At 51.6% G+C, this 24,982-nt stretch overlaps 2 protein-coding genes across 4 annotated transcripts in view; one reads left to right on the forward strand and one right to left on the reverse strand.

Annotated features, from left to right (window-relative positions):
• Window positions 1-24,982, reverse strand: part of MUL1 (mitochondrial E3 ubiquitin protein ligase 1) — a 40,133-nt gene that overhangs the window by 9,819 nt on the left and 5,332 nt on the right. For all 3 annotated transcript variants that reach the window (XM_081341141.1, XM_081341140.1, XM_081341143.1), the window contains one exon: window positions 24,814-24,971. In XM_081341141.1, the coding sequence (XP_081197267.1) occupies window positions 24,814-24,971 (158 nt within the window). The remainder of the gene's footprint in view (window positions 1-24,813; window positions 24,972-24,982) is intronic.
• On the forward strand, window positions 5,356-21,893 carry VWA5B1 (von Willebrand factor A domain containing 5B1). Its single transcript, XM_081341174.1, has 21 exons — window positions 5,356-5,755; window positions 5,937-6,083; window positions 6,472-6,694; window positions 7,465-7,610; window positions 8,855-8,986; window positions 9,182-9,306; window positions 9,720-9,896; window positions 10,256-10,366; window positions 10,753-10,955; window positions 11,303-11,417; window positions 13,515-13,700; window positions 13,907-14,099; window positions 14,280-14,473; window positions 16,025-16,217; window positions 16,686-17,015; window positions 17,484-17,621; window positions 17,957-18,076; window positions 18,410-18,484; window positions 19,036-19,096; window positions 19,439-19,562; window positions 20,479-21,893. The coding sequence occupies exons 1-21, from the start codon at window positions 5,617-5,619 to the stop codon at window positions 21,163-21,165; spliced, it is 3,819 nt and encodes a 1,272-aa protein (XP_081197300.1). The 5' UTR covers window positions 5,356-5,616; the 3' UTR covers window positions 21,166-21,893.

Genomic DNA, 24,982 nt, shown 5'->3' on the forward strand with positions numbered 1-24,982 from the left:
CGTGGTGTGAAGCAGGCACAAATTTAGGCACTGGGCATCATGTGGATGGGGTTCTGTTAACCTGGATTTGGGCTTCAGAGTAGGCCAACCCAGCCACTGAAAAACTAACCCAGGAGTCTGTCCTCAAACACTGCACTAGATTCCCATAAAGGGGAACCTTTATTTGTAGCTCAGGGTTGAAAAGAGGGGTCCTGGGTACTCTCTGAGCTTGGGGTTTTCCTTGCAGATGTTTTATGACCCAAACTAGATAACATTATTACTAGCACTCATTATGGGTCATGAAAAGTCTGCTAGGAAACCGCCAAGCTCAGAGAGCACCAAGGGCCCTCAAGGATTCTGTTTGGACATTGCTCAGCATTTTGGGCATTGAAGTCCACCCATGCTGGCTGGGGGATTTTGGGAGTTGAAGTCCACTCATCTTAAAAGTTGTCCAGATTGAAAAATACTGCTTTTTCTCCTTTTTTGGGGGGGGGGCGGTTATTCTTCAAATAACCTTTTCTGTCACTTAAATCTTGGAGGTGTCTTCCTTCTCTGGCGTTTGCCCTGGAGGAGGACAGCCAGATGGCTCGAGAAACGAAGTGGGATAATAAAGAGAACCTTATTATGTTTCTACTTAAAGAAGGAACAGGGCAACTGTCTTCCAAACACCCTTACCCTGATTTATGATGTTGTTTATGCTTTGGTCATAATGCAGTGGGCAGACTCTCCTGTCAAAATCTGAAAGCCACCGTTTAGGGCTTAGGATGAAGGCAGCCAGCTCCAGTTTATCTGACAAGCTGCAATTAAGCCAACAATGTGGGGATCAGGCCAATGCTAGTTTAAGCAGCTTTTGCTGAGCTGAATTATATGTGCGCCTCACACACAAACTGCAATTTTTTCATTATGTTTGGTCATTGATGAGCTAAGCTTTGAGTTCCTCTATTATCAGAGTTGCTGAAGTTAGAATTAGAAGTTAGACCCCCAAACATTGATGTGAGAAGCTAGAGAGGACTCAAATGGGTCCCTTCTAGGCAACCATCTCTTTTTCCTGCCCTTCCCAAGCCTACATGCTTTTTGTCCATCTTGAACTACTAAAGCTTTATTTAAAAAATATCTTCATAGTTTGGATACATTGCAAACAATTATGGCTAAGGCTATGGATAAAATGGCCGTTCCCCAACATTTGACCCTAGATCAGTGTTTCTCAACCTTGGGCACTTTATGATGGGTAGACTTCAACTGTCAGCAGAGTTGGGGATGATGGGAACAGGAATGAAGCCGTGAAAGAGCGTGACACCAAAGTTTGAGGTATTTTTTCCCCTTGGAGGTGTCATCTACTACAATCATGATCTCACTGGATGAGCTGGGCTGGGCGCCAAGGACATCCGTGTCCTGTCCGATGTGATGTCTCCGTCCTTCACTTGCTCTCCTCCAGTCGCAAGAATGACCCCTTGCTGTCTCAGGAGACCTTCCCACAGACGGGAAGCAGGGAGGGATCCAAACTGACAAGGGACTTTGCTCCTCTCAATTGTGACGGCTGACGGACAAGCAAATATCCCTATGGCACTCGATCAGGAAGTTATTAAAGGCTATTAAAAATTTCAAAAGAAGCCACGTAGGATTAGAAAGGCAGCCCCCCCCTCATTCGTCTGGGGTGCATCTTTCCGCCCCTTCTCCCCAGAAAGAATTTCAAGGTCCATTAAAAGTTCTCCTTCGGACTCCTGCCCGTTACTTCTCAGCTGGGCCCCCCCTTGGACCTGGATCAGGGCTCTTGAGTAGGGGGGGCTGCTCTCCTCTCCCACCTGCTCCCATGGCCTTCCTGGAGGGCTGATTTCTTCAGAAGCGGTTTCCCTCCTTTTGGGGTTCCTGTCCTCCCGGGGCTGTCCATCGCTCCCTAGTAGCTTGCAAGGACCCCGAAGGGTCCAGCCGGCTCTCATCAGAGGGAGCCCTGGTGGCAGAATGCAGTATTGCAGGATGACTGCCCGCAGCCAGGAGTTCCATCCTAACCTGCTCAAGGTTGACTCAGCCTTCCATCCTTCCCAGGCAGGTAAAACGGGGACCTAGATGGTTGGGGGGCAGAGGCTGACTCTGTAAACCGCTCAAAGAGGGCTGGAAAGCGCCGTGAAGGAAGGAACCGAAAAAGGGGGGAGGGGGCGTCCCACGTGGCGGCCCCCAAATGGAGGGGAGGGGCGTGCTGGTTCCCCTCCGGGCTCTTATTGAAGCACTGCGGAGGCACGGCGGACGCCGGCCCGAGCCACGCGGAGGTCGGTGCGGGAAGGGGGGGCTCCTCGCGCGGCTGCGACCCGCTTTGGGCCCGCCTGCGGGTGCGTGCGCGCGTGTCCTTCCCGACGGCCAGCCGAGCTCTCCCTCTCTCGCTCGCTCCGCAAAGCGGGCAGAGGAGCCGCAAGCAGGGGAGACGCGCCCGCCCGGTCGCCAGCAGCTCCCCCCCCGCCAGGCCACCTGTTGCCTCCGCCGCTGCGTTCAGGAGAGCCGGCGGGGACTGCGGAGCTCCTGCCGGGCAGCCCTCCTGGACCCCCGACCGGCCCCTCCGGCCAGGTAAGAGCAGCCCGCCCGCCGTTGCTCTCGGTTTGTTTTTCCGTCCTGTCTGCCGGCTCCCCCCCCCCCCCCGCCGCCACTGCCTCTGTGCGGGGACTTTCTCCTGCCCCAGAAAAGTGCCCGATTTTCGTTTGACGCCCCGCGCTGAGTCTGGGACAAGTCGGGGAGGGAGAAAGATAGAAAGAGAGCCCCCCCCCCAGTTTAGCTCCAGGTCTCCTGCTGCTTTCAGACACAACATCCCCCCCCCGCAGCTACAGTTGTGGCTCTGCGTGTGTAAATGGGGGAGGGGGGCGGCGAACTGTGTTTGCAAGGAACAGCGGCAGCTTCGGAGGCTGCGAGGGAGCTGAAGATGGGGGCCCCTCCTCACCTCCGGAGAGAAGGAATGGGGGGGGGCGCTTGGGCTGAACCCAGCAGCGGCCCCTTCTTCAGGTGGGGGTCGCCCCGCGCCAAGAGAGCGGCTCCTCGCTGTCTTTTGCAGCCGAGCCCTGTTTTCACCCGAAGCCCCGCAAACTTGCGCGCCTGCCCTGATCCGTTCAAGATCTCTCTGGGTCCCCACCCGATCCCTTTGCGGAGGGCGGGGGCTTCTGCTGCCAGGGGGGATCTTGGGCAGGCTGGAGGTGGCAGGTCTTTGCCCCCCTACCCCCTTCGGAAGCCTCTTTGGAAAGCGACCCTCTTGGGTTCCGGAATCCCTTCGCCCCTAAGGCGGGGACCGTTCCGGAAAGGTTTGGGGAAGCTGCAGAAGGGAGAAAGCAACACCCGGCAAGTTGCGCTCGTGTGCTCGCAATGCCTCAGAGCGGCCTATAAATTTGATAAATAATAAGATTGCCTCTTATTTTGTATCAGAAGAGGAATCGCGGATTCATACAGGAGTTCTGATTTTGATAGGCACAACGACAGGCACAATTAGTGCACCAGCATCTATCTTCTGTTAAATGAACCGCCGCAGGTGTTAAGCGAGTCACATGGTTGTTAAGTGAATCTGGCTTCCCCATTGACTTTGCTTGTCAGAAGGTCGCAAAAGGGGATCACGTGAGCCCCCCCCAAAACACTGCGACCGTCATGAGTCGGTCACTAAGCATAACTGAATTTTGATCACACGACCATGGGGGATGCTACAATGGTTGTAAGAATGAAAACTGGTCACAAGTCACTTTTTTCAATGCTGATGCAACTTTGAGCAGTCATTAAATGAGCTGGTGCAAGTCAAGGAATTCCTGTGCTGGGAATGACACCGTTTCCTTTTAACGTGTTTGTTTGTCACCAGAAAAGCCCACAATTCTGAGGTAAACCACACACTTTTTCCAAGGTGCCAAACACAGTTGTGTCTGAAGCATCCTTTGTGGTTTTCAAAATGGAGGGCGAGGCTCCCCACTCAGGAGACTCCCCTCGTCTCTCAGTCCTGCCAATCAATTAGGACCCACAAAGAGAAAACAGACAGATGCTTTTCCTCCCCTCCTTTCAGCCAAATGCGCTGTGGTGGCCTCCCTGCGGTAAAACCCTGATCCTGTAATTCAGCAGCTAATCAAACCTTGCAGCTTTGCTTAATCTGAATTAATAAGCCCAGTAATACAGACTCAGCAAGCAGGACTGGACCGGCTGATTGTTTTTCAGTGGGCCTTCCTCCCTTCCTCCCTCCCTTCCTTCCAGGGTTTAGCCAAGAGAGGAGGGCTCTTCTGAGGGAGGACGGTTGGCGACAGCCGCCTGTGAAGATCTGAGACCAAGAGAGCCACCTGCTTGCTTCCAACAAGGTCCCAGGAATTGCTCTTTATTCAGTTTATGCTTTTGGTGGTAGACGATCCCTGAAAGGGGAGGCTTTATTTAGCTCCTCACTCCATTGCTTCAATTTTCTTAAACTCTTCCAGATTAAATGATGACTTGTCCACTTTCCCAGGCAGGGACAAAAAAAAATAATGTAGCCCAGCCCTCGTCTGTTTCTCTACCCCAAACATGGAGGTCAGCCCCAACCGAGGGTCACCCCAGAGAGACGTGTGGAGAAACAGCCCAATTTGAAAGAGGCTTTAGCGAGTTTGGCCCCTCAGCCTCTGAAGGGCAAGAGGAGATCCTAGAAGACAAGGAACTATTCACTTGGAGGTGGATTCTGTTTGGCACACCGTGGGAATGTGTGCAAACTCGTGAGGCCTTCGCTTTCTCTCCCCCTTCCTTCCCGCTGTCTCTGACCCCCCCCTTCCTTCCTTCCAACTGGGAAGACTAAACCCTCGATTTATTACCCTGCGAGAGAGCGACACTCTTTGGCAATGAATCACTCGTCCCCGCCAAAAGGAAATCAAACACAGAAAGTGGGATGATCCCTGGGCACATCTGTCAAGAGCTGTCCTTGGCCAACCACTACGGGGCTGAGGTGGCTGTTGTGATCCATCTGGAGCAACAAGCATTCCTGGGTCTGTTTACGGCTCCGGAGCATGAAAGCAGCCGGTGCCAGAGAACTGGAGGCAGGTGATGCAGAAACCCGGCTTCTCCAGGAGGGTCCCATCACGGCCATCCCAGCTCTGCTTTCTATCCCAGGAGAGCCCCTCTGCAGCTGGATCTAACTCAGCCCCCTCCCCTGTTGCAGCCCCCCCACATCAAGAGTTGTGTTGCGGCACATTCCCATCATTAGACAGCCAAGGAGGAGGAGGAGGAGGAGGAGGAGGAGGAGGAGGAGGAGGAGGAGGAGGAGGAGGAGGAGGAGGAGGAGGAGGAGGAGGAGGAGGAGGAAAAATATTACCAATAGCCAGACGAGGGATTTGATCCCTAGAAAAGCCTATTCTGACCCATTGGTAAATTGTCCCGGATCCAATAGCAAAACAGCCCCAGGAGATCTCCGAAACCAACTTTTTTTTAAAAAAGTGAGAACTGCAGAGCAGAATCATTGGGGCCCGGAGAGCTGCTTTGCCTGGGAATCGCCCAGGACCCCAAAGGTCTGGCAGCCTCCGATTTTCCATCGCTGACTCTTTCTGTGGCCACCAACCGGCCCCACGTGGGCTGGCGGTCGGATGCCTGCGGCCATCTTAGGTCCTATTTCAGAGGAGAGAAACTGAGTCCCTGGTTCCTTTCTGCTCTGATCCTGAGACGGCTGCCAGGATGCCGGGGTTGATCAACCGGACGACCAGCACCGTCCTCCCTCTGGCTGCCTCGGAGGTCACCTCCTGCGTCAGTGGCTACGCCTTTGGAATGACTGCCTGCCTGTCCTACCACAACTCCGAGAATCACCCTTTCGAAGGTAGGAGTGACCGGCTCTCTCTGAGTCTCCTTCTTCTTTCTGAATTACGAAGGGACGAGAAGGGCAGGCAAACTGTCCCAGGTTCAGAAGAGTTGCGGGTAGTTCTTGACTTACGACTTGGGCAGGTTTTGTTCCAACTGTAGGCAGGTCCACTGGCTGACCGACCGCCTTCCCTTCCCAGGCTTGTTTGTCTACCCCCTGGACGAACACACAACGGTGGTGGGATTCGAAGCTGTGGTTTCCGAGCGGGTGTTGACGGTGCAGATCAAAGACAAGGCGAGGACTCAGGAGAGCTGCTTTGGTGACGGAAGAGCTCCGGATGAGGAGGGTGAGCGGGAGGTGGCCAGGGAGGGGGCAAGGTGGCCATCGTGCCCACCACCCTGGTTGGGTGCAGAAGGTTAAATAACCCTCCATCACTCCCTGCTCTGTTGCATTTCAACATTCATGTTTCTGAGATAATGGAAAAGCTTTGTGTTTCGAAGCTGCAGAAGACAAAACTGTTCCCTCAGAACAAGGGTCTCCAAACCTGGCAACTTCAATTCCCGGCTGCTGGCTGGGGAATTCTGGGAGTTGAAGTCCACAAATCTTAAAGCTGCCCAGTTTGAAGACCCCTGCCTTAGAAAGAGAGATCTTGAACGCCTCCTTGAAAGCCTTCAATGAAATGTAGAGAAGGCTCGCTAAGCAGATCTTGGTCCTCTGAACTTCCTTTCCTGTAGGCCATATAGTTCTGGATGAAGACCTGGAGAGGATCGTGTTTGTGGCCAACGTGGGCATCGTTCCTCCCCAAGTGGACGTGTCCATCTGCATCAGCACTTCCTCTGAGCTTCAGACCCTCCCAACGGGGGCCGTCAGGGTCCTCCTTCCGGCTGTCTGTGCCCCCAGAGTGTCCCAGAAAGCCACCAATTTGACCACCGGCTTCTCTGGACAACCCCTTCCATTGTAAGCAGCCCCTGTTCTGCGTTGACGTTGCAGCAAGGAAAAATCTGAGTCCAGATAACCTCACTGGTGTTAGTCTCTTGGGTTAAGACAGGAAAAAGACACGGAGAAAACCCAAGGGAAAAAAGTCATTTTTGAGTCAGGTTACAGTCGCAGATGACCTTTTCCTAGCAAAATCTAATGATACCCTGAAAATGGGAAAATAATCTTGGATAAGCAGCAGTTCATAAAACCACTTATGGGGGCCTTTCATAATGGGGAAGGCAGGTGTTAAATAAAAAGACAGACAAAGAAATCCCAAATTCCAGGCTTTTGTTGTAATAAAACAAAGCAGAAAACATTCTTAATGCATCAGCAGCAGAATAGAAAAAAAAATGCCAAGGAATTAGGATACCAACCTTTAAAGAAGAGCATCTTGGAAGAGTTGAATGTCCTGCTTTAGCTAGGTTTGTGCCTTGCTCCAAAGCGCGCTTTGATTGGGGGGCCCTTGGTGCCCTCTGAGCGCTCTCTGGTTTTCTTGCAGACATCTCATAACCCAACTAGGGAACATCATCAGTGGTAAGAGGTTAGTGGGGTTTGCTGTTTATATAGAAGTCTCCACTCCCTTCTAGCACTGATAAAGTTCCCTAGTTGGGTCATGAAACGTCTGCAAGGAAACCACCAAGGTCAGAGAGCACCGAGGACCCCACAGTTCTCCTCCTCCTCCTCCTCCTCCTCCTCCTCCTCCTCCTCCTCCTCCTCCCTATATAGACATATTCTGGCCTTCTCCTCAGCAGGGACAGGCACTCCAGTGGGACGCTGTCTCCAGACCAAGCAGGGAAATTTTGCCTGGCGCATCTCCTGGAAAACGAGACCACCAACCCTGTGGAATACGAATTCAGCTTCTCCCTGGAGATCCGAGGGCCGTGTTTATTGGCAGGTCAGCTGGGAGATCAAAAGGAAGGGCAGTTAGCCAAGGAGGTGGGCATGAGAGGCAGAAAAAACGTCTCCTGGACTCCCAGAACTTTGACCCTGGTTGACCCTTTGACCCTGGGGTCAACCCATGCCCTTAGAAGGCGGTCCTCTGCCCTCAGAGTTAAGATCTGCAGATCCCCCTCAGAAGGATTCAGAGAGAGCTGTCCAAGGTGCTGACATTGCCAGACCTCATGCAGGCAGTCCTTGGCTTACCCCAGTTGGTTTAGCGACCGTCCAAAGTTACAAGGGCCCAGGAAAAAAGGTCACGTGATCACAATTCAGACGCTTGGCAACTGATTCACATTTATGATGGTCACAGCGTCCCGGGGTGTCCCATTTCTGACCAGCAAAGTCAAGGGGGAAGCCAGGTTCACTTCACAGCCATGCTACTATTTTAACATTTAATTAATTAATTAATTAATTAGATTTGTATACTGCCCTTTCCCGAAGGACTCAGGGTGGTTTACAGGGTAATTAAAACAAGAAATACAAAAGTTAAAAACGATTAAAAAAAATTACTACAGTCCCTGAAAAAGTAAAAGCCCCCAATTAAAATTAAAATTAAAATTCTCAGCCTGGGCCAGAGAGCTCGAAGAGCCAGGTCTTCAGGTCCCGGCGGAATGAACAGAGGTGATTGTGATCCACTTTACAACTGTGGCAAGAAAGGTCCTAAAATGAGGCAAAATTCACTTCACTTAGCAATAGATGTTCTGGGCTCAATCTTGGTTGTAAGTCCAGGATGGTCTGTAGATACAAATTCAGCTAAATAACTAAGGAAATCTGGGTGAGCCGTGGGGCAAAATGCGCGAAGAGGCTCTCCGTTGCTGAGTCACAACAGCCAGGATGGGAATTTAATTTGAAAATTTCCACTCAAAGGCTGAGCGAGGAAACGAGGGCAGGGCCGGCCTTCAAACCCGTGCTGCCGCATGAATCAAAGCAATCAGAATAATTAAAAATACCCTCGAAGCCTCGCAAAGAGATGCAATATGATAATCTCCGGGGAAGTTTCCAGAGTTTGCTCTCAAGGGGAGAAAAGAGGCGTTTTCCTTAAGTGGCACATTAGAGGCAGCAGCTCTAGTCAGGCCTCCCTTCGCCTGGACAGAGGCCTTCTGGCTGACTCATCATTCTGGGAGGGAGTCAGAATCAGACAGAAGCCCCGCCGTCCCAAAGGGGCTTTTTCACCGGGCAGCTGGACTTTCTTGTCTACAGGAGTGGAAAGCCCCACGCACGAGATCCGAGCGGACGCCGACCCTTCAGCCAAGTCAGCCAAGAGCATCACCATCACCCTGGCCAACAGACACACCTTCGACCGTCCGGTGGAGGTCCTGATCCACCCAAGTGGTAGGTGGGAGACCTCTTTGGTTGCGTAGCCTGGAGGGGGCGGGTGAGTGGGGGGCCTTCCCTTGTTGGGGAAGAACAGAAACATGTCACACTTCATGTTGCCCTACAAGGGAATCGGTGGGTCAAAGCTGCAGAATTCCAGGGAGGTCTCCATGTCCCTCCTTTGATTATCCCACCCCCACCCCCGTTTCCCAGAGCCCCACATGCCCCACGTCCTGATGGAGGAGGGGGACATGGCCCCTGCCCAGTACGAGCAGCACCTGAGGGGGCGGAGCGACTTCATCAAAGGCACCAAGAAGGACCCCAGCGCCCAGAAAAAGGTGAGCGGGGGGGGAACATTGGGGGCAAAGACACACAGCCCCATTTTCTTTTCCTTTAAGCCCCCCCCCCCAGATTCTGCCAGAGCTTCGCAGCTCTTCAACCCCTACTTGAAGTTGAGGATTCTCAGTGTTGAATTCTGGTCTGTGAGCACTGTGAGCGGCTGTTTATAATTTCAAATTTTGCTTTAAATCTGCTCAGCCCGGAAGGTCTCTGTGTCCAACCTGTTTGCAGAGGTCCGGTTCTGCCCAGCTGTCCCCTGTCGCTGCCCTCCGGCTCCCCTGTCCGTCCGTCTTTGTCCCCGTCCTCTAGCCAGCCCCACGGAAAGTTTCCCCTCCCGTGACTCTCTCCAGATGGGTGGGGAGACAGAGGAGGTACAAAATGCCTTTTAAATTCTCTTCCTCCGCCCTTTCAGACCGAAATTATCCGCAAGAGGCTTCACAAGGACATCCCTCACCATCCAGTGATCATGCTGAACTTCTGCCCGGATCTGAAAGCGGTGCAGCCAAGCCTCCGGAGGACCCACGGAGAATTCATATTTCTGGTGGACCGAAGCAGAACTATGGCTGGCCCGAACATCGCTCGGGTGAAGGTACAGGATGCCCCTCTTCCTTTCCAGGTCTGCCTTCCCTGAGCTTGGCAGCTGCCTGCGCCAAAATCCTGCGCTGACTCACCATTCATTAATCCGGTTTTAAAAGTCACCGATGCCAATGGCTGTGGGAGGAGGAGGAGGAGGAGGAAAAAGATTGTGAGGTCCTTGGTGCTCTCTGAGCTTGGTGGTTTCCTTGCAGACGTTTCACGACCAAACTAGGGAACATCCTCAGGGCTAGAAGGGAGGGGGGGTTGCAGTGAGGAGGGGGAGGGGGTCCTCCATTTCCTGGAGCATGAAAACCTCAGATCCCTCGTGTGCTCATTAGGACCCCTGAGGTCACGTCTCTGTGGCTTTTGCAGGACGCGCTGCTGGTCATCCTCAAGAGCCTGATGCCAGGCTGTCTCTTCAACGTCATCGGCTTCGGATCCACCTTCAAGGCCATCTTCCCTGCCAGCCAGGCCTACTCAGAGGTGCAGGGAGGCGTAACGCCTGTGTAGATGTGGGGGTTGTGTTCGCATCATTGGTTCCTTCTAACCTCAGCTGGTTGGCCAAAGTGGGAAGGGAGGCATCTCGGTCAGTTGATGCTTCAGTGTGGAGGAAACACCTCGAAATGGGGTTAATTTGGGGATCAGGCCCAGCCTGCTGTGTGAAGAGAGCCTCAGCCGGTACGTGAGAGCTAATTCTGGGGATGAGTCTGCTCCCTATTGAAATGGCGGTAGTCCTCGGCTTACGGCCACAACTGAGCCCCTCCCTCATCCTCACCCATTGCGGGGGGGGGTCTTGCCCAGATGTCATCTAGTGGGCCCGACACCCCTTCCTCGGCGTGTCCAGAGCCCCGCCTCTGCTTCTTCCGCAGGAGAACCTGGAGGGGGCCTGCGAGAGCATCAAGAAGATCCGGGCGGACATGGGCGGCACCAACCTCCTGTCGCCCCTGAAGTGGGTCCTCCGGCAGCCCACCCAGCGGGGGCACCCCCGCCTGCTCTTCCTGCTGACGGACGGGGCGGTGGGGGACACCGGCAAAATCCTGGCCCTCCTGCGCAGCCACGCCTTCTCCACCAGGTGCGCCAGGGGAGCCTCAGGCCGTCCGAGGGGCAGATCTGGCTGAGGGCCTGAAGCCAGTTCTTGGGGGGGGTTGTCTCTCCCTCACACACACACCCCAAATGCAAGAAGGCAGCCGGGGCCAAGCCCTTCTCAGAACGCTGGCCAGAAGAGAACAGGGCGGACTCGACAGCCCATCAAGGCAACAAAGCCGTTTTGCTGAGCCTGTGGGCGAAGTTTGCAGAGAAAATAAGCCTGGTTTTTCCACGGTGGCATCCCTGATAAGTGACCCCCCCGCCTCCCTTAATCCCTGGGGGCCGCAGCGTGGCTCTCCTTGCCTACCAGGCCCTCTCCTCTTCTGGCTGCAGGTGCTACACTTTTGGCATTGGCAGAAACGCCTGCCGGAGGCTGCTGAAGGGCCTGGCCGCCATCACCAAAGGGAGTGCCGAGTTCCTGGCCGAAGGGGAGCGGCTGCAGCCAAAGGTGGGGCTGCGCTCGGACCGTTGCAGTCCAGGCCATGCAGGGAAAAAAAAATCCCCACTGCATTTTAAAAAAACATTCCCCTTCGGTGTCATTTCATTTTTAACTCCAAGAATGCGAAAGGTAAGAATGAGAAAGAAAGAAAGAAAGAAAGAAAGAAAGAAAGAAAGAAAGAAAGAAAGAAAGAAAGAAAGAAAGAAAGAAAGAAAGAAAGAAAGAAAGAAAGAAAGAAAGAAAAGAAAGAAAGAAAGAAAGAAAGAAAGAAAGAAAGAAAGAAAGAAAGAAAGAAAGAAAGAAAGAAAGAAAGAAAGAAAGAAAGAGGGAGGGGAGGAGAAGGGAACAAGGGGATGAGGAGCAAAAAGAGGGGAGGGAGAAGGGAGGATCTATCATTACCTTCCCTCCAGCCACATTTATGGGAGAAGGAAAATTTCCAAGAATCCGGCCTTTTGCTCCCAGAGATTGTTCCAAGAGACCTGCCTCTAAAGAGGCACCTCAAGAGGGTCAGGCCTGCCTCTCCCTTGAATTCCTTCCCTGGCCTCCACCCCGCCTCGGGAGGATCTCGAGGGAGGCCGGCCTGGTCAGCTCAAGCCTCGACATTTGTGCAAAAACAAACTGCTGATCGGGGCTTCGCTGCCCCCTGCCACGTTTCCTGGACTGAAAACCTGAGCAGCCTCTTTCCATGTTCGAAAGGCTGTCGCAGAGAAGAGGCAGTGGACATATTCTCCAAATAGAAGGCGAATACATTTCTATTTATTCCTTTATTTTATAACCTGTCTTATCTCGATGGCCCCAAGGCGGCAAATGAAAGGGATTTTTCCTCCTTTTTATCCCCACGACAAGAGCCCCGTGAGATGGCTGGGCTAAGAAAGAAAACCGAGTAAGCTCCTGGGAATATTCCACAGTAGATTACTTCGATCCATCAATGCGAGCTGAAAAGCTGGCCAGATAAAAATCTAGCCACTCCGAGGACTATCAAAGATGGATCTAGGCTGAGCCGAGTCTTCCAGAGTCCCTCTTGCTGCAAACACGGAGCATTTCCATCTCCCCTTCTGCGAATAAAAGGACCCCCCCCACCAATAACGATATATGATTCTTTCTCGGCTCCTGAATCTTTGAGATCAAAGACGGGCATCATCAGAGAGAGAGATGGCACCAGTTGACCTCTTGGCCTGTTTGAAGGTCAGAAAATGCCAGCTACTTGACTTGCGCAGAAGGTGCTTACTGGTTTTGTCAGAAACATCACTGCTGGGGAAGGGAGGGTGAAATTTATAGCTGAAGGACTGCAATGGCTCAGAACTGCAAAAGCAGGAAGGTCGGAATCAGAAAACGCCTCTTTTTAAGAAGAGCCCCTGTTCGGAGACCTGCCACAAAGCCGTCAGACGTCAGAAACATCTGAAGGCATTTAATTGTCCTCGGTGTCTCAGACGTAACCCTTCCCTCGTTGTCAGGAAGATAATAAAGGAGGGGAGAGTGCAGTCAGCCTTGCAAAATTCTGTTCCTGTGTCATTATAATAAAAGTAATATAACAGAATAACAGCGTTGGAAGGGACCTTGGAGGTCTTCTAGACCAACCCCCTGCTCAAGTAGGAGACCCTGTACCAGGCTGGACAAATGGATGTCCGGACTCTTCTTGGAAACCTCCAGCATTGGAGTGCCTGCTATTTCTGGAGGCCAGCCGTTCCACTGTCTGGAAGTTTCTCCTTAGTTCCAGGTTGCTTTTCTCCTTGATTAGCTTCCATCCGTTGCTTCTTCTCCTGCCTTCAGGGGCTTTGGAGAAGAGGTGGGACCCCTATAATCTGTCAGAACCCCCCAATTCCTGCAACCGTTCTTCAGATGTTTTACCCTCCAGTCCCCTAATTGTCTTCCTTGCTCCTCTCTGCACTCTTTCCAGAGTCTCAATGTCTTTTTTATATTGTGGAGACCACAACTGGATGCCATGTTCCAAGTGTGGTCTTAGCGAGGCCTCATAAAGTGGTCTTCCCTGCAGAACGGTCAAAACTGTGGCTCCTTGGATTGCGGGTTACTATGATCAGGACTCTGCATTTAAGGGCACCGGTCTAGCTGACCACCGTCTGATCTGAAAATTTCTTTGGGTTTTAGATGATCAGGTCTCTGAAGAAGGCCCTGGCACCGGTGGTAAGCGATGTCTCCGTAGATTGGGTGTTTCCCGAAACGACAGAAGTCCTGATTTCGCCCATCCACGCCAGCTGCCTTTTCCCAGGAGACCGTCTGGTGGCCTACAGCGTTGTGTGCGACACATCCCCGTATGTCTCTAACCCCCGGCTGGTGAGTGGCCACAACCGATTGACTTCCGCTCGTCGTAAGGTCCACGCTTGATCATCTGTCGTTAACCCCTTGATCTGGAACGTAAAGAGTTGTCCTACCATGCTTTCCACGGACTCGGTCAGCTTCCCAAAGGGTTTGCTGCTCTACCACTGAACCACCAGCCTGGGAGCCACGAATGCGTTGCCCACTTGACCTTCTCTCCCCAGGACAAGAGATGCCGTTACAGCGTGCTGCATTCGCAAGAGTCAGGAAGCTCTGTTTTCTTCCATTCACAAGAAGAAGGAGGAGGAGGAGGAGGAGGAGGGCTGGAGAACTGGGAGGTCACCAAGGACCCTGAAAGTGGATTTCCTTCGGAGAGGAGCAGCGGAGAGATGGGAAGCGAATCGGACATAGATTCAGGTGGGCTCGGACGGTGGTCGTATTCTAGAATTGTCAGCGTTGCCAATATTTTTACCAGTTTATTCCATTGCTTTGCTGATTTTTTTTTTTAGTAAACCGGAGAACATGAACTTCTGGGAAGATAAGAATGTGGATAATCTGTTGTTTAGTCGCATAAACGGAGGCTTTGTGTTTCCTCAGGCTTAGACCCCATAATGACGTCCCAGCGAAGGGCCTACAGCACCAACCAGATTGCCGACTGGGAGCCTCCCCAGAAGCTCCCCACGGCCAGCGACTCCGGCTCTGCCCCAAGGGCGAATCCCCTCCGGAAAGTCCACCTGCAGGACCTCAGCCAGATCACTGCAGACGCCCCGCCCTGGCAGGGGGAGCTTCAGGTGAGCATCTCCGCTGCTGTTTCCATCCAAGGCTTTGAAACGGTGAAATTCAGCGGACTTGCAGGGCGTCCATTCCCACGAGAGTCACGGGCTTAAAACCTTCCTAACTTTGGAGAATCTTTGATCTCAGGTTATTCTGCTATTCTTCCTGTGGATGCACGAACACTGGTGCAATCCTTCTTCAGGGGGAAGTGTCCTTGCACCGAGGCAGCAACAGGGTGGCAGTAGGCTGAGCCTGACGTGTGGTGTGTTTGGACAGACAACCATCCCCGTCTTTCCCAAACGGGAAAACAGCCTCAGGGAATTTAGTAGGACTTGGAAGGCTGCAGAGAGAGACCCAGAGAGCAGCAGAAGAAACCAAGCAGCCCCTCCCGGCCCCTCCCAGCAAATTGAACCCCTGAGGGAAATGTGAGAGGAAGCAATTCCCCAGCAAAACTGGGCAGAAAAAGAGACATCTGCAAAGGAAGAACGGTTCCATTTCTGCGCAGCCTTAGATGTGCCAGCATGACAGGGATCAATGTTATCTCTCGGATTGGCAGGCGGCAGTGCCCCCCCCCCCTGCAAATCCAGCTGCCTCTGCTGGTTCCAGAGAGCAGGACCGGTCTGTGAGAGCAAAGGTTTCTATAGCAACCCAAGGTGGAGTTCACTGGGTTTTGTGCAAAAGCCTTAAAACAAACAGACGGAGCTGTGGAGCCCCATCCGGTCGAGACTGGCAGGAGACTTAATGGGCTCCCGTGCCTCTGATTTAGGGCGATCACTTAATTAAATTGCTGCTTTCCTGCTGGCCAGGTTTTGTGTTGCCAATTACACCCACAAAGAGACCCTCAAGGAAATTAAAGTTGCTTGTAAATCCCACGTGATCGCGGCACAAAGTCCCTGCCGTCCTGTTGCATTCTGCAAAGGAAACCGAGGCACAAGAGCTGCCTCTTTCCAACCCTCCAGAGGCAGCTCCTCTCTCCAACTTCCACCTGTGGACTTTTGAGCACACACGTAGAACGAACCCCCCCCCAAAAAAAACTGTCCCCCAGTTCTGCTTGTGGTTACCAGGCAACTGGATCAGGGAATTTCCCATTTCCCTCCCTCCGTGCAGTAATTAAAACATTTGCTTGAGTGAAAACCTCTTTTCCTGGCTTCCGTGTCCGGCTTGCTCTCCCTGGCTGAGGCCCATCAATTTTTTTACCTCCTGCAAAGCGTCAATCAATGCCTGTCAAAGGTGGCTGCAACTTCCTGCCCTCGACAAATAAATCGGTAGAATCTGGAGGGGAGGCAAAACTAGTTTTTGATCACGTGACCAACAAGAGTCTTTAAGTGTGGAAAAACAATCGTAAGTCCATTTTTTCAGTGCCCTTGGAACTCCGAAGTGTCACTAAACGAACTTTTCTACGTTAAGGCTACCTGTACAAGGCAGGCACTGATTTTTATTGCTGTATCTCAGGAACACATTTACCGAGTTACATGTCTGTGTGTGTCTGTGTGTGTGTGTGTGTCAGGGGGGCAGTATGGTCCTTTGCATCTCCCTCCCCCCAGCTTCAAGTGTCTTCCTCCGGTCAGCCTCTTGCAGCCAGCTGCCCCCCAGCAACCAAGATCCGAGGAGTGGGTGCACGGCGGCCGTCTCTGCTCCAGGACCTGCGACAGCTGCGCTGGGACCCCACGAGGGCAGCCGTGGGGACAGGCCTGGGGTCCCATGACACCAACTCCCTTCCAGGGTTCACGTTTTCGGACAGCCGAAGCCCTGGAGAACTGGGTAAGCTGCAATGATGGCTTGCATTGACTCTTAAGATGCTCTCTGAGCTTGGATGTGGGCTTGTAGACCCCGGATGACCCAACAAGGACTCTCCCTCCATTGGGTGGCTTTGGGAATGTACACATTCACACACACACAAATGTGGAGAATGGAGCCCTTTGCAAAGTGAGCATCTCACAAACTGGGCCGTTCTTCACGTTGCATGCAGAAACCCTGCAGGTTTCTTCCAAATTCTCATTCTACAAAGCTGCCTTCAAGATTTCTTGCAGAGGAGAGGAGAGAATTTTTGGAGGGGCGGCAAAGGAGCAGAGACACCTGGTACTGGGCTTAGGGAATGTCTTGCTTCCACTTGTAAGGCTCTCCGGAGTGGGGCAAGGACCCCCTGCCCAGAAAACAGGTCAGATCACCCCAGGTGGCTCATGGATCCCCACCGCGCATCGTCCTCTCTCTGACGTGTTTCTCTCGCAGAGTCTGCCCAGCATCCCTCCTTCCACTTTGAAACAGAGTCCACCTCTGCCTGGGACCTTCCTGATCCGGAACCGGGTTCCTGGGACGGTGGTGGCCGGAGGGGCTCTCGAAGGTCGCTCTGCAAGGCTCTGGTGAAGGGGCTCCAGAGCGGGGAACCGGTCAAGTGGGAGATAACCTTCGACCTCAGTGGCCTCTTCCAAAGCAGAGAAGACAAGGGCCAGGGAGGAGGAGGAGGAGACATCTGGAATGAGACTTTCCACCAGCTGGCCGCCAAGTCCATCATCCAGGACTTTGAGCAGCTGGCCGAGAGGGAATTTGAGATTGAGCACGGTATGTTTGGGCACCTCTGGATTAAATTCTGATCGATCGATCGATTGCTGGTTTTTCAGCTGCCTCTTTCTCTGGGGAGACTTTCTGAATGAGGTCTTAGAATTTCCCTAAGTACTTCTTTTCTGACGGATTAGGTTATTTTCCCGGGGAAAAGGCAGATTTCTTTCTCGCCCAGAATTGGAACAAGATTAAATGGGTCTCCGACATCTGCAGAGCGAATTCCTCACTGCTCTTAAATTCATGCCTGGTTGTTTAATGCAAAGCAGGACACTCCAGTTTGTAAATGGGTCTGGGGTCCTACGTTTCCCAGCCACGATAGATGGAAAAATGATAAAAACATGCATTTTCCACCTGGTGTTTGCAGAACATTTTGAGCAGCAGAAGCGACGGGAGACAGAAAGATGGGCAAATATCCTGAACCCTAACCCTAATATGCCATTTTTACTGCTGTTTTTGGTCCTTCTACAGGGTCCGGGCAGCGGTACCAAGCCAACGCTGTGCATGCCAGCAAATCTTGCAACGTGATCAGCAAATTCACAGTGTTTGTGCCAGTGGACCTGAGCAGCAACAGCTATTTGCCAACCCTTGTTAAATATCCCCGTACAGGTGAGGCTCACGGCTCTCGTGAAGATGCTGCCTTGTCCTTAGAAAACCCAGGTAGTGTCTCTCCACCCTGGGCACTTTAAGCTGTGTGGACTTCAACTCCCAGAATTCCCCAGCCAGCATGGCCCAGAAAAGATTGCAAAATAGGGTGTGACTCACTTAAGAACCACCTGGAAATTCTGGACCTTAGTCGAGGACCGAGTTTTTTCTTCTTGTGCCAGATTGGTGTCCCTTGAAGGAGACCCCTGTTTATCGGTCCAAAACATTTCCTTGAATTAAAGCAAGTCCTTGGTCCTCTGAGGCCTTTTGAGATGGACCTGTCCCTGTCTTTTGTCGAGGTCTCCCAATGAAGTCGTCCAGCCAACCGGGCTCCAGGTTCGAGAGCCGACGGCACCGAAGACTCTCGGCTAGCTCGGGGCGGATTCATGACGGAGTAGACGGTGGGCCGCACAACGCAAGTAAGAGCGTGGCTGGAGTACTTTTTTCACCCTGGTCTTGAACGCTCCTCTCTGACGTTCACCCTAGATGTTGGGGTTCAAAATACGGGGGGACGGTTCCAGGGGAAAGGGGTCAATTCTGCGTGGCCCTTGGCTTAATTCCTTAGCTCGGGAGGGAAAGGAACGGAGATCGGAAGGAGAAAAAGGGGCCAAACATTAGGGTGTAGCTCCTTTTCCAGCTGACCAATTTTATTCAGTTATGCTGTGGACCAAAATTTACCTATCTGAACAAAAGTTTCTGCTCAGAAAGCATCAGAAGTCTTCTGATTTGGGGCCACTTTTTTCCCATTCCAGATGCAGAAGAGAACATTTTCTCTCCTTCTGGCTCACTTCCTTCCTCTGGAGGGGATCGCCACAGTTTTCCAGACGGTAGGTGAGAAAAAAAAGCATTTATTCCCCCAGTCTATAAATTTAAAAAAGAAAGAATTATGCACCGGAACTTTGCAATTAACTCTAAGTGACCACAGCGAGGTGCTTCAGGACGGTTGGTCCCCAGCCGTACATGAAACAAATTCTTTTACTTCAAATTCATTTAAAAAATTTTAAAATTTAAATTATTTTTTTATTTAAATTCATTGGCCCATTTGAAGCTGGGCAGATTAGCGTTTGCATAACTTGCTTGCTCCTTTTCCCTTTTACAGATGGGGAAAACTGAGGTTGTCAGAGAAGATACAGCTGCTCAGGGGTCTGTCAAAGAGGGGGTGACACTCAAAGCAGAGTCCAGATGGGTCTAATTCGGGGTCTCCAAACTCGGCAGCTTTAAGACTTTTGGACTTCAACTCCCAGGATTGCTCTGCTGGCGTGGTTGACTGAGGAATTCTGTGAATTGAAGTCCACGCCTCTTAAAGTTGCCTAGTTTGGAGACCCCTACTCTAATTCATACCCTACATCATGGCTAGCATTCACCTCTGTCTTTACAGGGTCACTACGCAGCCCATCTGTTTCCTCTCAAAAGTCCATCGAAAACTTCTTTGGCGCCAGGTAAAATCTGCTTTTTGCCCCCGACTCTCTCTGAAAGTGGTTGCTCCTTACTCACTGTCTGCAAACTCTATATAAGATCAAGGGAAAATACTATGTAAACTTTCAGAAAAACTGTCAGGAATTCTTCTTAAAATTTGGTATTGTTACTAGTGTCCTAGCAACAAGCAGGGTTTATACCCTCTTTGAATTGTCTAAAGATTACATTTCCCATATTTGAGTTTTGTTTGGTTAGAATGAGGGACGTTTTGGTTAAAAAAGAAAAAAGAGAAGAAAAACCACAGGGGAGAAATGGGACTCGCTGTGTAATTGTTTATTTTCTGGTTTGGTTTCTCCCTCACCTAGGCTGACGTTTAACAAAACCAGGCTGCTGACCAAGGCTGCCCGGGGTTTCATGGGAAAATTTCCCACAAAGAGCAAGGAGCTCAGTTTAGAAAATGACAATGAGAATGTGGATTATCTGCCACTGGTGAGCAGGCTGAGTGTGTGTGTGTGTGGGGGGGGGGACGTGGGGCTGTCTGAGAAATTTAGTTTTGAGGAAGTTGAAAGAGATCTTCCTTTCTCCCAAACTCTCTGTCTCTTGAACTAAACAGGAAGGTGGGAGGCAGAAATGCACGTAAATTTATTTCTGTTGCATTCCCAGGAACCGGGTCTGAACCAAAACAGGCTACAAACCAGGTTCAAACTGGATACAGCAGTTCACACCTTAATGCAGGGATCTCCAAACTTGGCCACTTTAAGATTTGTGGACTTCAACTGCCAGAATGCTGGCTGGCTGGCTGCGGAAATCTAGGAATTGAAGTCCACAAGCCTTAAAGTTGCCAAGTTTGGAGACTGCCTGTCTTAATGCATGCAAAAATGCCCTGCAGACGGATCACTTCACTGCTGTCTTGTCCAAAGACTGATGGCCAATGCTGGGTTGTGTGTTTTTAGCCAAACTTCCATCCTAGTTTTCAGAAACCTGGTTCTCCATCAGGTCTACGTTTGGGGACTGAGCAACGTAACTGGCCTTTGAGCTTCTAATGTTGGGGGCTGGCCTTGGTCACCAGGAGAGTCCTTTCAGAAGAAAATCCATGCCACTTCTCCAAATCTCAGATGTGTCTCCAAAAATAGCTTCCCCATGTCCCCGATTCTGATGTTCCTGCTGGGCGTGGGGAGAGAACCAGAGCAAGAGATGAATGCTTTGAGATCTTCTAGCTGGGCTTGCTGAGGAAAACCTGGCTACTAACATGGAACTGGACTTGAGGAACCACTTCTCAGCTTGTGAGAAGTTCATAACTTCGGGAGAAGGGCGGTATAGAAATATTATTAAATAAATAAAAAAAATAACATCTGAGATGAAAGAACACTTTCACTGAGGTTCTCTCCTACACCTTTCTCCTCAGGTGTCTCTCCAGCTGGCCTGCGGCTCCTTCCTCTTGAACAAGGCCTTCTCTGAGGCCATCAACATCCCCCTGGAGAAGCTCAGGTGGACCTCACCATTTGCTTGCCACCGCATGGACCTCAGCCCTTCCCCCAGCTCCAGGAAAGTGGAAGGTCCAGGAGAAGCCAAGGGCACAAGTGTGGCTGATGTTCCAGAGAGACATCTCCACGAAGAGGCTGAGAAGAAGGCTGCCCTGCAGGGACATCCTTCTGGAGGCCCGGCAGAAAGCTTTTCCCGAGTCCCCCAGGCCAAGGGCAGCCTGTCCCCTCCCTCCATCACTATCCAGAGCTTCTCTACCCCAGAGAGCGGCCTGTCCCCTCCCGACGGTGGCCGAGGCTCAGAGAGGGAAACCTCCGAACTCCAGGCGTGGCTGTTAAACATTGGCCTCCAGCAGCAGGCCGATCCAGAGGGGATGCTCTGGGCCACGGCGGTGGCCTTGGCGTGGCTGGAGCACAGCTCAGCCTCCTACTTCATTGAGTGGGAGCTGGTGGCCGCCAAGGCCAGCCGGTGGCTCGGTGAGCAGGACATCCCAGAAGGGCGAAACCTGCTGGCCCTCAAAACAGCTGCTCAAGAGCTGTTTGTGCTGCTCCGGCACTGGAACGAAAATCTGCAGTTCAACTTGTTGTGCTACAACCCGAAGGATGTCTAGGAAAAGGGTGAGCAGAGGTAAGAAGGCCTGAGGTCAGCCTGGGCCCCAGCTCCATCCGGTTCCAGCCATGCCAGTGGCCATCCATTCGGTGCCAGGGGCGCCTCTGGATCCCAGTGGACTCCATCTCCCATCTTCCTCCAGCTGCGTCGCATGGAGCTGGCATCTGACGCATCCGGAGGACCCTGGCCGGGGAAGGTTGGAGTAGGTGGCCCAGGAGGGGTCCCCGATGCCAGCCTCGTCCCCGAGTCTTTCTCTGGTCCTGCTGTTCAAGTCTGGACCTCCTGCCTCATTTTGTATTGTGCTTCTGAGCATGCAAAGCCCCTGCAGTGGTTGTGTTCCCTGAGGTGGGGATTGTGGCTGTGCTTCACTGGGAGGAAGATCACCAGAAGAGTAGCCCGTCCGCCCTCTGGACCCCTCCAGGCCGGACTCCAGGTGTTCAGGAAGAGGTTTCTCCAAAGCCAGGAGGGTCCCGGCGTTGGGACAGGAGACGATCCACGGGGAAGGCAGCTGAGTTTGGGGGCCCAAGTGGCGAGGTGGGGCCTAAAAAGGCTAGGGGGGCAGGCAACACCTACCTTTGGGTCGAGCAGTGGGCGGACTGGAGGACCTGCAAGGTCCCTTCCAACTCCGCTATTCTGTCTCCTATATCCTAAGATCCCTACTCAGAATAAGGACAAATCTGTTGGTTGTGAAAGGTATGAAGCAGTGGAAGAACCCGCCTGCAGAGGCCGAGGAGGTTTTCAAGAAGAGACCAGACTGCCGTTTGTCCAGGATGGCCGAGGGTCTCCTGCTTGAGCAGGGGGCTGGACTAGAAGACCTCGGAGGCCCCTTCCAACTCCGCTATTCTGTTATTCTGGGATGCTGCCTAAATCTTAACCACAGCATCTGCTTGCCACATTCAACATTATTACGGCTCTTTTCTCCGCCACACTTTTTCTGCAAGATTGAAAAGGGAAAAGAAAAAAAACCCCACGACCAATGGCTAGAGAAGCTCCTCCGTCGAAGTTTTGATCGCCAGTTTCAGTCGGGCACCGTGTGGGCATCGGAAGGAGGGCAACAGCAGAGGTGAAGGAAGGACCCCTCGCCCTGCCTAACATCCTAACCCAGTTAGCAGCGAGGGTTTTCTCCAGATTCACTTTTTTTGTCTCTTTGCTGCTTTCTTAAGTTAACTATTTTTCCCCCATTTGTGGCTGCCTCAGTGACGTAATAAACCGCGAACTGTTGAAAAAGTGTGTGTATGTGGGTTTGTTAAGCCCCCAAATACTCCCAAGAAAAAGCACTGAAAGGGGGGTGAGTCTGGGCAGCCATTTGTCCAGAATGGTCTAGGCTGGGTCTCCTGCCGGCAGAGGGTTGGACTAGAAGACCTCCAAGGTTCCTTCAAACTTATTTAGTCATTTTTAGTGCTGCAGTTCCTGCTTGTGTCTCACCTGAATCACCTTGTTGTGGGTTTCCTTTTCACCCCACAAAACAAGGGGTTGAGGATGCATTTACTTGCAGGCGCCAGAGTGGGTCTCCCTCTCCCCCCCATTGCTGGTGCAGCCACCAGGGGGCACTGCTCCAGTTTGGTTCTGTTCTGCCGCAGACGCTCATCCTCCGCTTCTCTTAGAAAACCTTCTCTTCTGCCAACACTAAGAGCTAGAAGCTTGTCCTAAATTTACACGTCGTCGGCATTCCTTACCAACGTTAGAAAACATTCGGCAATCCTAACCACGATCCAGTTACCCAGCGCAACTCTCCTCCGCACACCGACACCCAGGCAGCCCGCTCTGGTCCACCCGGCAGCCGAGTTGGAGGACGGGGGTGGGGGGGCGAGCCGCCAACGCTCCTGCTTCAGGGCAGGCGGGGCGGGCAGTGGGCTTCAGCAGCCCCCCAAAGCAGAAGCAGCCGATGTGGCAGCGAGGCCGCAGATGGTTAGTGGAACGGGCGGTGGGCAACTGATGCACAGGTGTGTGTTTAAAAGAAACCACCAGCGGAGGCAGAAACAACGGCACCGAAAGAAAGAAAATAACTCAAAGCATCAGAGCGCTGGGTGTGCCTCCGTGTGAGAGATGAGGAGCCTTGCGTGGTTAACCTTTGCACCAAGAGCACAAGAACAGCCCCAACGGTCTGTGGTTTCAAGGAACTCCACAGCTCATGTAGTGACCATTCAAAGTTACAACAGCACTGAAAAAAGTGACTTACGACCGTTTTATACTCTTACGACCATCGCGACACCGCCTATTGGTTACGTGATCAAAATTAAGACAATTGGCAACTGACTCATACTTGTGACGGTTGCAACGTCACAGGGGGCCACGTGATCCCTTTTTGTGACCTTCTGACCAGCAAAGTCAATGGAGAAGAAGCCAGATTCACTTAACAACCGTATTACTAATTTAACCAGCTGCAGCAGTTCACTTAACAACAGTGGCAAGGAAGGTCCTAAAATGGGGGCAAAACTCACTTAACAAACGTCTTGTTTAGCAACATAAATTTTGGACTCAATTATAGTTGTAAGCTGAGGACCACCTGTACAATCATGATGGTCGTAAAATGGGTCGCCTGCGACCGACCTGATTTCCCAACCATTTTTGCCGTGGTCGTTAAACGAATCTTCGCAATTTTTACAATTTTACTTTCCTCCCTGAGCGTTTCCTGCTGCCAGAAGGGAAAAGGCGTAATTTTTTCACCCACAGCCTCTTTTCCTCCCACCTCCATCAGATCCACAGAGGCCCTTCCCTGCTGTAATCATTGCCGGCGTAATTAAAATTCCCCTGTTCATGCTTTTTTTAACTTTCCATCTGCCTTGGCCCTTCAATCAATTTGATGGATGTCTAATTTAATTTAATTTAATTTATTAATATTTCTATACCGCCCTTTCTATATTTCTATACGGCACCCTCCCTCTTTGCCTGCGCTTTGAAGCGAAAGGGGGGGGGAACGGGTCGGAGAGCCCAAGTAGAAAGGAAAAGAAATCCAGAGCCGAAAGTGGGGGCAGCTAGTGAAGAGCTGACCCAGAGAAAGCACCCTAACCTGCATGTAGCTGGAATGAAATTAATCTAGGCACGAGACCTAGGTTTTAATATTTTTTTAATAAGGTTCATTTTAAAATATTTTATTTAAATGTTGTGCACCGTCCAGAGTCAATTTATGTAAGACGGATGACTTTGCAAGCTGCCCAGAATTGCTTGACAGCGAGATAAATGGCACATAAATTTAATAAATATACTTTTGCTAAATAAACAAACCAAGGCTTGTGGTGTTTATTTAGCAAACTGCGCTTAAGCATACTGCAGCTTTATGCACACAAATCTCGATTTAGACTGCCTAGATCTTGAATGGTTACTCACACATTTTGCAAATAATAACCCCTCTCTCTTCCCCTGCCTCAATTCCCTCTCCTGGTTTCGTAACTATTTCACAGTAAAATGCTGACCTGATTTAACATGTCCTACTTGGGCAGGGGGAGTTGCTTATGAAAATATATGAATATTTATGTATATATTTCAGGCTTCGCTACATCTGAGTGAGAAAAATCAGTTTGGAGAGAGCACTTGTGAATAATTAACCTGTTTATCTTTGTTTTCCGTGTGCTTTGTGTGTGTGTGTGTACGTTCATACTGTGCAAGGAACATGCTTAAGAGACCCCACTTTGCAAGACATCACACTGACCTGTTTTGAACCCATCTGGGTAACTTCCTGGCTCCTTTCTTTGGCTTTCACAAGAGCTGCACACCGGCTGAAACTGGAGCAAAACAAGCCCTGGTTGGCTGTGGACACAACAACAGACCAGGTCTTCCCCAAAGGCCTTTTAATCAGACCAAGAGAGACTGTGGGGAAA

Source organism: Vipera berus (genome assembly GCF_964194415.1).
Source record: "Vipera berus genome assembly, chromosome: 17".
Lineage (NCBI taxonomy): Eukaryota > Metazoa > Chordata > Lepidosauria > Squamata > Viperidae > Vipera > Vipera berus.

Bases quoted from the DNA above. Each gene is read 5' to 3' on its own strand.
- VWA5B1 (XM_081341174.1), top strand. From the start codon at position 5,617: ATGCCGGGGTTGATCAACCGGACGACCAGCACCGTCCTCCCTCTGGCT. The intron at 5,756-5,936 runs GTAGGAGTGACC...TTCCCTTCCCAG, and splicing joins CGAGAATCACCCTTTCGAAG to GCTTGTTTGTCTACCCCCTG. The intron at 19,563-20,478 runs GTGAGCAGGCTG...CTTTCTCCTCAG, and splicing joins ATGTGGATTATCTGCCACTG to GTGTCTCTCCAGCTGGCCTG.